General features: G+C 50.1%; 1 protein-coding gene across 1 annotated transcript in view; it reads right to left on the reverse strand.

Annotated features, from left to right (window-relative positions):
- SPTBN4 (spectrin beta, non-erythrocytic 4) overlaps positions 1 to 13101 on the reverse strand; it is a 72483-nt gene that overhangs the window by 8832 nt on the left and 50550 nt on the right. The window contains exons 21-27 of the mRNA XM_032612470.1: positions 8944 to 9168; positions 8032 to 8121; positions 5212 to 5490; positions 4989 to 5119; positions 3908 to 4112; positions 3146 to 3526; positions 1613 to 1857 (exon numbers count right to left, since the gene is read on the reverse strand). Of these exons, the coding sequence (XP_032468361.1) occupies positions 1613 to 1857; positions 3146 to 3526; positions 3908 to 4112; positions 4989 to 5119; positions 5212 to 5490; positions 8032 to 8121; positions 8944 to 9168 (1556 nt within the window). The remainder of the gene's footprint in view (positions 1 to 1612; positions 1858 to 3145; positions 3527 to 3907; positions 4113 to 4988; positions 5120 to 5211; positions 5491 to 8031; positions 8122 to 8943; positions 9169 to 13101) is intronic.

Consider the following 13101-nt stretch of genomic DNA (forward strand, 5'->3'; position numbering starts at 1 on the left):
GACTTAGTATGCCTCGAACAATCTCCCTGATTCTCCCCTATCTCCCAAATGTGCCCTCCCCGAAAATGTCTACCTCAGTAAGTTCACCCATCATTCATCCGGGACTCCTCTTTTTCCCTCAGCCCCTTAAGCTAATCCATCAGTCAAGACTGGACATTTATAACTTGAGAAAACATACTCTGTGAAATGATGTGAAATCTGAGATTTGTTTTAAAATAACTCTGTCAGGGGTGGAGGGGACGTGGGGGAGTGTATAGATGAAGATGGGCCAGGTGTTCACTGTACACACGTGGGTTCCCTATGTGTTACTGCTACATCTGTGTAGAGTTGAAATTTTCCATAATGAAAAGATTTTTTCAATTCCTAAAATCAATCATGCTGCCACATTTCTTCAACGGCCACACTGGGCCAAGCCAACATCACCTCTCACTTGGATGATGGCGGCAGCCTCCTGACTGGCCTACCTGCTTCCACCCTGGCTCTCCATCATCTATCTGTCACAGGTACCTGGAGTGATCTTTCTCAAATGTATATCATATCACATCATTCCCCTGCCTTAAGCTCCCCCATGGCTCCCATCTCACTCCAAGCAAAGGGAAACTCCTCACCATGCCCTATTGCCCCTCTGACGTCATTTCCTACCATTCCCCACTCTCCCCCCTCACTCCATCCAGCCACAAGGACCACCTAGCCTTTGCTGAAACATGTTTAACGACAGCCTACTTCAGGGCCTTTGCACTTGCTGATCCCTCCACCTGGAAGACCCTTCCCCCCAGAACTTTACCCAACTCACAATCACTTCACTTAGGTCCCCTTACCTTGCTCCATTTTTCTTTTATTACTCTCTGAAATAACATTACGTGTTTGTTTATTTACTTATCTGTTGCCTGCTTCCTCCCTCAGAATGTAAGCTGCATCAGGGCAGGGGCTGGACCTTGCTCACCATCTGGCATACAGTAGGCATCAATAAATATTTGCTGAGTAAACGAATGCAGGCTCAAGGGCCCACAGTTCACAAAAACAATGTTGTGTATCCACCACTCTCCAGGCCCTTGTTTCCCTGGACACACTGCTGGGCTAACATTTCCGAGCCTCCCTGGCAGATAGGTTGGGACCACTGAGCCAACAGAACGTGAGTGCAGGTTTAATCCCTAAAAGCTCCCACGGTATCCTCCCGCTTTCTTTTTCTCATCTGTAGCTGGATGCAGAAGGTCCAGCAAATCACCCCAGGGCTGATGATGGAAGAACACTGGCTCCCAATCACCGTGGGACAGGCTTCTGCTGGATACTTATATCGAACTGTTATGTGAGCAATAAATCAGTGCCTACTAGGTTAAGCCTCCAGTACACCTCCCTGTCCCTATCTTGAGTCAGCACATCCCATGCTTCGACCCCTCCACAAAGGCAGGAGGATGCACTGTGCCCTGAGCCCCAATGCCTGGCCTGACAAGGGGTCTTAAAACACAAGAAGCATGTAGAACAGTGCATGGTAGGCAGAGGTGCTACACAGGTATTGGCTATTGTGATTTTTTTTTATGGGAAGGGGACTGCTGATGGGCTGGGGGTTGCTGCCCAAAGGCAGGTAAGAAGCCCGAGGTGGGATGAGGGGCACCTGGGCTTGTCAGCTGCCCCAATCTGGCCGGCGATGCCATCCATCCAGGAGAGCAGGTCACGGGCCTGGCTGTGGAATCGCAGGGCGTCGGCCGTGGAGCTCACGTGCAGGCGGGCATCCTCGCAGGCTGCCAGCAGCTCCTTCCAGCCCAGCAGCACCTCCTGCTCCCGGCTGGCGATGGCCTCCGCGTACTCGCCCGCGTACACCGTCCGCAGCTGGGCTGCCCCCTCCTGGAGCTGCCGTACCTGAGGGGCATGCCAGGTCGAGCACCGGCCCTCCACGGGGTCCAGGCTCCACCCTCTCTTTCCCCCATCTGCTGGCTGGGTGCAGAGCCTAAAGAAGTAAGGAGCCTGCACCCTTGAGATTCCAACTGGGTTTCATTCCTATCCGCTGCCTGATTTCTTCTTGACTTTCCCACTTGCTGACTTCTTTTAAACCCACTACCGTATTTCTCTCATGTCTGCTGCCTGATGTTTCTTTGACTTACCTGCGTTCTGACTTCTTTTACACCTACCATCAGGTTTCTTTCAGTCTACTATCTGATTTCTTTTAGTCTGAGAGCTCTATTTCTATTGGGTCTGCCACCTCATTTTTTCAGGCCCACCTCTATCTTGTTTCTTTCAGGAAACCCTTCCTCCACCCTGACATCTATTAGACATGCTGTCCAATATTTTCCACTCAATTTTTTTTCAGACCCACTCCCTACTACCCAATTTCCTTCAGAATCGCTATCCAATTACTATCAGGTCTCCTGCCCAATTTCCGTTGGTTCTGCTGTGTGTGTTAGACCCACTGCTCACTCTCCATGAGCTCAACCACCTGATTTCTTTCGGCGGGACCACCATACTTGTATCAGACCCACCATGTAGTCACTATCAGTCTCTCTGCCTGATTTCTAACAGTCATCTGTACGATGCATATACAATAATTGTCCGATTCCTACCTTCCATTAGACCTGCAACCCAATTTCCTTCGGTTCTACTGCTTGAGTCCTATTAGGCCCACAGCTTCATTTCCATCTGATGTCTCAGATCCACCTCCTAATTCCTATCAGACCCACTGCCTGATTCCCATTAGCTCTGATTTCCGTTCATTAAATCCAAACCCACCAAATTTCTTCAAGGAAGATCATGTGATTTCTGTCAGAGGCCTGCTGCCTAATTTCTATCTGCCCCACAGCCAAATTTCTCTCAATGCCCTCGCAATTCCTTTTAGACTCTCCATCTGGATTTGGGTAACAGTTTCTAGGAGAACCCCTGCCCAATCTCCACTGGAAACACTGTCTAGTTTCTATCGGGCATGCTATACCACTTTTCTTCCGTCACTGTCTGAGTCTATGCAGCAGGCCATCAGTCCGTTTTCCACCTGCCGCATCATGTGATTTCTCCCTGTTCCGTGGTCTGTTTTCTATCTATCCCACCATCTAATTTCAACGTGGTCCACAGCCTGATTTTCGCCTGCTCTGCTGCTCCCATCCCTTGGTCACACTGTCCAGGCCCTCCCACCTGTCCCTCCTGGCCACCAGCTCCCCACCTGGGACACGAGGAGCTGCAGGTCATGCTCAAAGGCGCGCAGGGTCCGCTGCATGGAGCCGGCGCTGGGCCTCGGCTCAGGCGGGGTGGTCAGCCGAGGCAGTCGCCTCCGCTTCTCCTCGATCTGTCCTTGAAGCTCTCGGGCATCGCTGAAGAACTTGTGCAGCTCCCGAGAGGCGGCCAGCAGCTGGGCCCGTGTGCCCATTAGCTCCAGAAGCTCGGCCCAGGCCTCGTTCAGCCCGTCCTTCCACTCAGCCATGGTGGCCGCCGCCGTGTGGCCGCCCTCGATCAGCTCATCCACCATCTGGTTCACTGCCGCCAGCCGCTCCCGCCCTGCCGTGCCGGTCTCACTGGCGAACTCCGAGAATTTCTCCTGCAGCACCTGCCACCAGGAAATGGGGGCCCCGGCGTGGGCAAAGGTGCCGTACACGCCAGCCCCCTCCAGCCCACCATCTTGTGGCAGGTGAGAACAGTAACAACACTAATGATGACAATCAACAAAAAATACCCAACACTTACTGAGCGCTCATTCTGTAGCGATAATAGTAACGACAAGAATAATAACTAACACTGTGTTAGGCCCTGTGTGTGCTCGGTACTGTCCTAAGGGCTTCACGTTATATTAATCCATCTTTGTCTCAACAGAGCCATGCGGTGGTGCTATTACAATTCTCCTATGATGGATGGGGAAACTGAGGCCCAGAGAACCTTAGTAGCAGACACAGCGGCCACTGGATCATTGCTCCTTCCTAATGCTGCTCACCGTGACGTGCTCAAAGTCCTGGCCGAGCTCAGGTGAGCCAGCTACCACCTCCTTCTCTGCGATCCAGTGCTCGAGCTCGTCCACCTGGCGGCTGAGCTGGTACAGCCAGTACTGCTGCTCCAGGCCCACCCGACGTTCCTCGCCCAGCTCCTTGAGTGCCACGTACAGGCGGTCCACCTGAGACTGCCGCCGGCTGATCTGCTCGCTGCTGGGGGACAGGCAGGGGCAGGGATGGAGCCCCCTGAGACTTCCAGGACAGAGCTCTGACCCCCTGCCACCCCCCGCCCCAGCTCAGGGCAGAGCTGTGCAACCCTTCAGGCAGGCCACCCTTCAGGTAAGGTTGAGTCCCGTCAGACTCCTTCACGCGGGACTCTGTTCTGCAAGCCTTGGATGCAGCCAACCCAGCACTTGCATCTCAGCACTCAGGGAAAACTCTGCTTTCCTAAGCTTGATAAGCTCATCACCCCCTCTGACCCCCTCCCAGCCTTCCAGTCTGTGGTCCCACACTTGGCCCCTCCAGCGACCTGAGTGGGACTCCAGACCCCCTACTTGGGTCCCCAGACAACCCACCTCACCTCCAGTCCCAGTCTCCAGGCTCAGGCGGACAGAGGTCTAGCTCTGTGCCTCTGTCTCAGATCTCACCCCTCGGCCCAGCCTCCTAGATGTGGGCCCTGCACTTAAACTCAGGGAGGCCATATGACCCGCTGTCCAAGAGGTCTCAGGCCATGCCCAATCCCAGTGCTCCAGGCTTTTCTGTCCTAGGGAGAGGACCCTTCTCTGTCCAGAGCTCTTACTTCTCCCCTCAGACCTAGACATCACCCCCCTCCCCTACACTCAAATCCTAATGCTCCCGGCCCCACCCCCTCAAACATCCCTGCGCGGCGCTCCTCTCTTCCCGGCCCCCAGCCACTTGCCAAAATCCGAAAGCACCAGCCCGGGGCAGTGAGGGACCCCACCCTCACCCCAATGTCCAATCCTGGCCTTGCCCCAATTTCCAACAGCGAAGCTCCAGATCCTGCTGGATCATTCCCTAAGAACCGGCCCCGCGCCCCTGCGTGGCCCCGATCCCCCGCCCGCCCACCTGTCCGGGTGCCCCATCTCCAGCAGCGCCCGGCACTGGCGCGACAGCTGCGCGATGCTTTCCTCGTAGTTCTCCACGCCCTGCTCCAGCTGCAGGTGCTTCTTGAGCAGCTGCAGGGTACTCTGTTCGTCCTGGGGGCACACGGCGCCCGCGATGAGGAGGCAGGGGCCGGCCCTGGGCTCCAGCGCCCCCAGGCCCCCCCGCACCCCCAGCCCGGGCGCACCTTGCCCTTGTCCTCACTCATCATGAGCAGCTCCTGCTCGCCCAGCCACGCCTCCACCTCGGCCACGTCGAAGTAATACTGCTCCACTTGGAAGGCGGCGTCCAGCACCTGCTGCCGCCGCTCGGCCGCCTCCCGCAGTCCGGCCCAGGCGCTCTGCAGCTGCTCTTGGCCGCGGCGCACGGCCTCAGCTTCGGGGCTGCGCAGCGACGCCAGGGCGCCCGCGCGCTCCAGCACCTCCTCCAGGCGCGTCCCGTGCGCATGGATCTCCCGCCGCAGGCCCTGGGGGTGGGAGTGGAGAGGAGCGTTCAGAGGGCGCCTCCACGACTGGCGCCGCCCAGGAGAGGATAACAAACAGCCGCAGATGGCCCACCACGTGCCGGGTACCACTTAAGCATTTTGCGGTTCCTCGCTCACTCATCCCCCCGCCACGTTGCAGGTGGGAAAACAGGCACGGAGAGGTGACGTATGTTGCCAGAGAACAAGCAGCTAGTAAGGGGGTGACAGGATTTGAACACAGGAGGCTGGATCCAGAGACTCTGCTCTCAAACAAGATGCCCGATGATTGCAAGATTACCCCCCTAATGGTTGCAACACAGACCTAAACACAGGTATCATTTACATGCATATCATTTACATACAATGAAGTGCACAAATCTTAGGGGTACAGCTCGACACATTTTTACACATTATACACCTGTGTACCCAGATCAGGATACAGAATTCTTCTGTCACCCCCAGAAGGTTCTCTCCACCAGCTCTGTAATTGCTGAGTACTTTAGTTAACCTCTCCTATGCCTCGGTTCCCCAACTGGTAAATGGAGTTAATAATAATAGCCAACACCAAGTGCCTGCCAGACACTTTGCTAAGTAAGGGCTTTGCATAATGTAGCCACTCTTTTTTTTTTTTTCCTGCCACACCTCATGGCATGGAGCGAACCTGTGCCTCCCGCGGTGGAAGCGCAGAGCCCTAATCGCTGCACTGCCAGGGAATTCCCTGCAGCCACTCATTTACTCCTCACTCCAACGCCAGGAGCCAGACATCATTCTCATTCTCATTTTACAGATGAGGAAACTGAGGCACAGGGAGGTTGAGGAACTTGCTGAAGGCACATGGCTAGTGGTGGCCCCCTAATATCTACCTGTGGGGTTGCTGTACTGTGGAGCACTTAGAACCGTGTCCGGCAGGCAGTAGGTGCTCAATCAACACCAGCGGCTAGTATGCGTTTAACAGCCCCTGTGTAGCCAACACTCTCTCACACACACAGCTGAGCTCCCCCAATTTTAAGCATTAAGTGCACTTGATCAGTTTCCTCAACTGTGAAAACGATGGGCCAGTTTTGTTTGTTCCCAACACTGTTGACAGCCAGGAGTATTTTCATCAAGATAGAAAAACAAAACTCAAAGCAAAACTCCAGCCTCTTAAAGAATTCCACCAAGTGCAGCATAATCACGAATCTTTCCAAAATAATTTCTGTACTCCCCTTCCCACCATCCTTCAATGCCCTATTCTCCCAACTTAGATTTTTTTAAAAATAAAAGGTGGTAATGACAATACCTACCTCACAGGGTTGTTGTGGAGATTAAATTAAATAACTGATATAAACCCCTAGGACAGTATTTGGCACACAGTAAGTCTTTAATCGATGTATTACTATTATTGTTATCATTATTATTATTTTTTTTTGGCCATGCCACGTGGCATTCGGGATATTAGTTCCCCCGACCAGGGATCGAACCTGTGCGTGCCCCTACAGTGGAAGCGTAGAGTCTTTTTTGGGGGGGAATGGGAGGTTTTTTTTTTAACATCTTTATTGGAGCGTAATTGCTTTACAATGGTGTGTTAGTTTCTGCTGTATAACAAAGTGAATCCGCTATATGTATACATATATTCCCATATCCCCTCCCTCTTGAAGCGTAGAGTCTTAACCACTGGACCACCAGGGAGGTCCCAGCGCTGTATTATTATTACCCCTCTTATATATGTCTTACTTTGGGCTTTCGTGAGAGAGTGGCTTTGATCAAAGGGTTCCTCTGCGATTGGGTTCCTCTGCAAAAGGGTTCCCTAAGCAACTGGAGAACCACGGCTCTAGACGAAGTCTCTACTTATTTAGATGTGGAAATTGAGTCTCAGGGAAGAAAATAAAGGTTCAGAGATTTTTAGCGGCTCAGAAGCCCCCCACTGTGCTTGGTGTAGGTGTCAGCCCTCCGATTATCTCTGTCCTCTCTCCCTATAGGTGTCTGCGGTTCTTGTTGGTTGGTTGTTTTCTTTTTCGTGGCCCAGTAGCCAGTGTCCTTACTTCTAGTCACAGGACCCTAATTTTCATGTGGGGAATCCCCTTGTCTCCATCTCAGCCCAGATAAAGTTAAGGCTGACCCCACCTACAGGTTCCAAGGGCGAGCCCTTAGTCCAGACCAGGCCATTCAGAGCTGTCTAAATCCCTGGCCACCATGATTAGTTCAGTGTGGACATGTGATTCAAGTTGAGCCCAAAAGAGTTATTCCTGGGACTACTGCTGAAATTACTGAGAGAGAAAAATTCTCTTCAGTTTTACTGGTGGGATATAAACTTGAATCTGTTGGAGTTCTTTTACCAGCAGGAGAGGAGAGCTGGCCTGAGAACAAAGCTAACAGGAAAAAAAAAATGGAAATGAGAGATTCATGACATCTTGGAAGCACCTGATACATCTATCTGCGGTCCACGGTCTCCCCAGTTACAAGAGCCTATAAATTCCCCTCTTTGGCTTTAACCACCTTGAGCTGTTTTCTATCATTTGTATCCAAATGTGTCCTAACCCACTCCCTTGCCGTGGCTCTGCTCACCTGGTTCTTTTTGATGTACTGCTGGACGGCCTGCAAACCACTGCCTCGCTCTGTCTGCATGGCCAGTGGCAGCCGCTCCTGGACCCATGCCTGGAGAGGAATCAGGGATAAGGTGAAGGGAAGGACACAGGGAGCAGCGCAAGGACCCCTCCCTCCCAACTAAGCGGTAAGCATCCAAGCCTCCCCGGCATCCAAGCCCCTTCCTCGCCTAAAAGTCTGCTCACGTCTTCAGCCTCCTCTCCGGACACATTCTGTCTTGCTCTCTGCACTCGAGCCAGGCTCATGCTTACCTCTGGCCTTTGCACAGGCAGGTCTTGCTTCCTGGAATTCCCCTCCCACTCCCTCGGCAGGCTCCCTCAAATGTACTCTTCCTTCACGTCTCAGCTCAGACATCCCCTCCTCCAGGAAACTCTCCCTGACTCTTGAACTTGGCCAGATGCCTCCTCCCGGCTTTCACAGCCCCCTGCTTCCCCCATCACATTCCTAACCACACTGGGTTGTCACTGACTTAGGACAAGTCTGAATGAGCAAATTAGTGAATGAGGAAATGAATGGATGAGTGCCAAGTGAGTAAGTGAAAAATAAATGAGTGAAAGAATGAATAAAGGATGAGTGGATGAATCAATAACTTCATGAATAAGTCAATGAGTGATTGAAAGTGTTCATGAAATGTGGAAGAGTGAATTAATGAGTGAATAAGTAAGTGAAAAAGTTAAGGACCGAATGACTGAGTCTATCGGCTTATTAGTGGATAGGTCCCTCAGCCATCTCCACGCTTGAACCCTCCTAAGTCCCACGGCCCCGCCCCCATCCCAGTCTCCACCCCCTCTGCCCGCTGGCCCGCCTCTGGCCTCATGCCCCGCCCCACCCTCGCACACCCCTCCCGCCCCAGATCCCCGCGCGGATCCTCACCAGCTCGTCCTCGACGTCGTGCGCCACCTGGTGCAGCTCCTTGGAGGCGAGCAGCAGGCGGCGGCGCTCCTGCAGCGGCTCGAGCAGACGCACCAGGCGCTCGCCCACCGCGTTCTGCCGCTCGCCCACCAGCTCCTTGCTCGCCGGCTCCAGCGGCAGCGCCGCCGTCTGCGCCTGCAACTCTCCCACCTCGCGGTACCACTCCTCCACTTGAGACTCCATCGACTGTAGGGACAAGGGTAGGGTCAGCAGACCCCACCCTCCCTCCTGATCCCGCTGTGGCTCTCCAGTACCTTTATGGTGACAGCCAAACCCCTGGTCGAGGCCCACTATTCCACTCTCCCCTGGCCCAATTCCTTCCAGAAGCGCTGCCCTCCTCTCTGATCCTGCAACCCACTAAGCTAGTTCCCGTCTCAAGGCCTCTGCCATAACTATTCCCTCTACCAGGCATGCTCTTCCCAGTCAATCAGATTTCAGCTTAGCTGTTACCTTTTCAAAGAGTCTTTCCTGACCCCCTGGACTAAAGTGGCCCATTAGTTAGTTCATTAGTTCTCAGAAAAACCCTTCGAGGTTGGTGGTATCCCTATGTTACAGAGGAGGAAACTGAGGCCCAGAAAAGTTAGGTAATTTGTCCAAAGAGTCAACCTTTCCAAATATCAAAAATAAATACAAAGCTATAATGGTTGATGTGCCACAGGGATAGACAGAAAGTGGAAAAGCAGACCCAAATACACAGGAGAATTCATACAGTTTATAGATGCCATTTCCAACCTCCGAGGAAAGGATGGGTTATTCAATGAATGGTCAGGGGCCAAGTCACTGACCAATTTAGCTGGATCCCTTCCTCACTCTTTATGCTGAAAATAATTCCAGATGGATTAAAGACATAAGTGGAATAAGTAAATCCATAAGGCATACTAAGAAAACCGGGGCAAATGCTTTTATAATCTTGGGATGGAGAAAATCTTTCCAAGCACATAAACCGTAAAGGGAAAGATTTATAAATTTGGCCACAAAAAATACTTTTGTTTTAAAAAAAATACTTTTGCAACAACCTAAATTTCTAGATTAGTTAAAGGCAAATAACAAGCTGGAAAAATAGTATGTGTTAGAGCAAGGCACTAGTTTCTTTAACAGTAAAAGAATTCCCTTTTATCCTGCTTCCTTTGTCTCTGCAGCACTTAACCACCATCCGATAACTGTCTTTACTTGTGAAGCCTTTTTTAATTGGTCTCCTGCTTCTGGAATGTTAGCTTCATGAGGGCAGAGGCTGTGTCAATTCACCTCTGTATTCCCAAGGGCCCAGAACAGTGTCCAGCATGCAACAGGCCTTCAACTGCGGTTTGTTCAAAGCACAAATGAATGACATCAGCAAAGAGAGATCGCCCAAAAGAGAAATGGGCATTCGATGTGAACAGGCAACACAAAGAAGAAAAAATAAGCGCACGAAAAGACTCCCAGTCTCACTAATCAGCAGGATAATACAGATTAACACAAGGTATCCTTTTCTATTCATCAGATTGGCAAAAATTTAAAAGATCAATAATATCTAGTGTTGGCAAAGATACAGGGAGATGGGCACACTCAGCCACTGTCAGTGGTGGTGTAAATTAGTAGAGCCTTTTTGGAAGGCAGTTTGGCAGGTCCTATCAAAATGCAATATGTGTCAAAATGCTTTGATCCAGCACTGGCACTTGCACTTCTAGGAATGTATTTAAAGAAACACTGGCACAGGGACTTCCCAGGTGGCACAGTGGTTAAGAATCTGCCTGCCAATGCAGGGGACATGGGTTCGAGCCCTGGTCCGGGAAGATCCCACATGCTGTGGAGCAACTAAGCCTGTGCGCCACAACTACCGTGCCCGCGCTCTGGAGCCCGCGAGCCACAACTACTGAAGCCCGCACCTAGAGCCCGTGCTCCACAACAAGCGAAGCCACCGCAATGAGAAGCCCGCACACCGCAATGAAGAGTAGTCCCCACTCGCTGCAACTAGAGAAAGCCCATGCACAGCAACGAAGACCCTACGCAGCCAAAAATAAAATAAATAATACTAATAAAACTAAATTAACAAAAAAAAGAAACACTGGCACATATGCACAAAGATGTTTGTCTGAGGATGGTCACCATAGCAGAGATGTTTGTCCAAAGACTTCATCATAGCAGAGCTTATAATGGGGGAAAAAAATTGGAAACAACCTCAATGCTCGTCAAGATTGAAACGGTTAAACAAATCCACATCAGTATTGAATAATACCCAAGATTTACTGTTAAGAGGAAAACGATTTTAGAACATACTTATGAATAGATATTTGTAGTGGATTACACATGCATAAAAATTCCCTGGAATAAACAAGAAATTAATAACAGATGGTACCTATTGGGGGGATGAGAATTTAGTGAATGGGGACAGGGATGAAGGAGAGACTTTTCACATAGGATTTTTTATATAGTTTTTGATGTCTGGACCATGATATTTATTTATTCAAGAATTTCAATTAAGCATGAAATACAAAGAAAATGAAACCATTGGTAATCCATATAGGTACATCTATTAACACATAGAAAGAGACCTAGAACGATGCACACCAAATTACAGTTGAAGTCCCCTTTGCAGTGTGGGATCCGGAGGCACGTTGAAGTGAGACTTTATGTTTTACCGAAGATATCTAGGTTAGTAGGATCTTCCCCCCCCCCCGCAAATTTTATGTATTGTGTGATTCTAAACAGATGGGGGAAGTCTAGAAAAGAAAACAAAATAATGAAATTAAGTGGTAACAGATTACAGCAAAAGACTGAAACCCAAAGCTGGAAACTTAAGAACCAAATTAAGACTTTTGTTGGGAGGTTCTGTAGTGCAGAGGGGTTGGTTTTGCCTGCCTAACATCCGTCCCTTCCTTTGCAGCACCTGAAAATCCACTCTCAGGTCCTGAACTTCTTGAGGAACTGATAAAACCTAGAGGGCCAAGGTGGCCACATGATCTAAACCTGGCCAATCAGAACACTGGGTCAGGGATGGTCCTATTACCTAAGCTGGGCCAATGAAAACTATTACAGTTTCCTAAGGGGCTGATGAAACCAAGCGGTCCAAGAATGGCCATGTGAGTCAGGCCTGGTCAATGAGAACACTGATTCACCCTGGCTACAAGAGGACTGGGTAAGAGATAGCATGTAACCTAAGATCAGCCAATGAAAACTCTTCCCACTTTTGCTGGAAAGGTGTGTGAGCTCAAAAGGGGTGGTCTCCTTCTCATCGTATTCCTAAAGGTAGAAGAACACAGACCTGGGATACTGAAGACAATTTTGCCACCAGGAGGGAACAGGCTCCCCAGTGACGAGGCCAACACAGAGAAAAGCAGGGTGCAGAAACAAAGACAGAGAGATTCCTGAGGACATAATTTGAGGAACTGATCCAGCCATGCCCCAAGCTCATACCCCCTGGATCTTCCAGCTATGTGAGCCAACACTGTCCCCTTTTAGCCTAAGTCCTATGAACTGCACCCCAAAGAATCCCAGCTGATACAGTTCACAATCTGTAGGAGTCATAAAAATGGGTAAAAATCAAACCTTATAACAAGTCAAAACCATGTATAATGGAAAAAATTTTAAAGGCACAATTATAAGTGGCAGAAATCAAAGAAAAATGAAATAGTCATCCCCCAAACTTTTTCGCTAAGAAAAACATTGTAGTGATGTGTAGAAAACTAAAAATGCATTAGAATTCAGGAAACTTTCAAATATAGTCTGAAATATGCAGGTTATAAATTCCACTTCCCCATGAAATGAAAACTCCTCTACCACCTCTCCAGCAAGTGGCCGTGTGACCTGAGATGGAATAATTCCAGGGGCTGCCACTTTTCTACTTCTACAAAAATGCCATGTATTTTGAACACCCATTTAATGTGTATCCTTTCCTGCAAACATGGGCTAAGGATACAGAAGTACAATGGTCCCTAAACACATGAAAAGATGTTCAGCCTCCTTCAATATTTAGGAAAATGCAAATTCAAATAACTACAAAAGAATATCTTTCACTTCTCAGATTAGCAGAGATGAAAAAGCTTGCTAATACCTAACGATGTCCGCCATGTGGGGAGATGGATGGCTCTCACACTGCAGGTGTGTCCACTGCCGTGTCAGGAGAACACTTGGCAATATTTA

The sequence above is a fragment of the Phocoena sinus genome, chromosome 19 (assembly GCF_008692025.1).
Source record: "Phocoena sinus isolate mPhoSin1 chromosome 19, mPhoSin1.pri, whole genome shotgun sequence".
NCBI lineage: Eukaryota > Metazoa > Chordata > Mammalia > Artiodactyla > Phocoenidae > Phocoena > Phocoena sinus.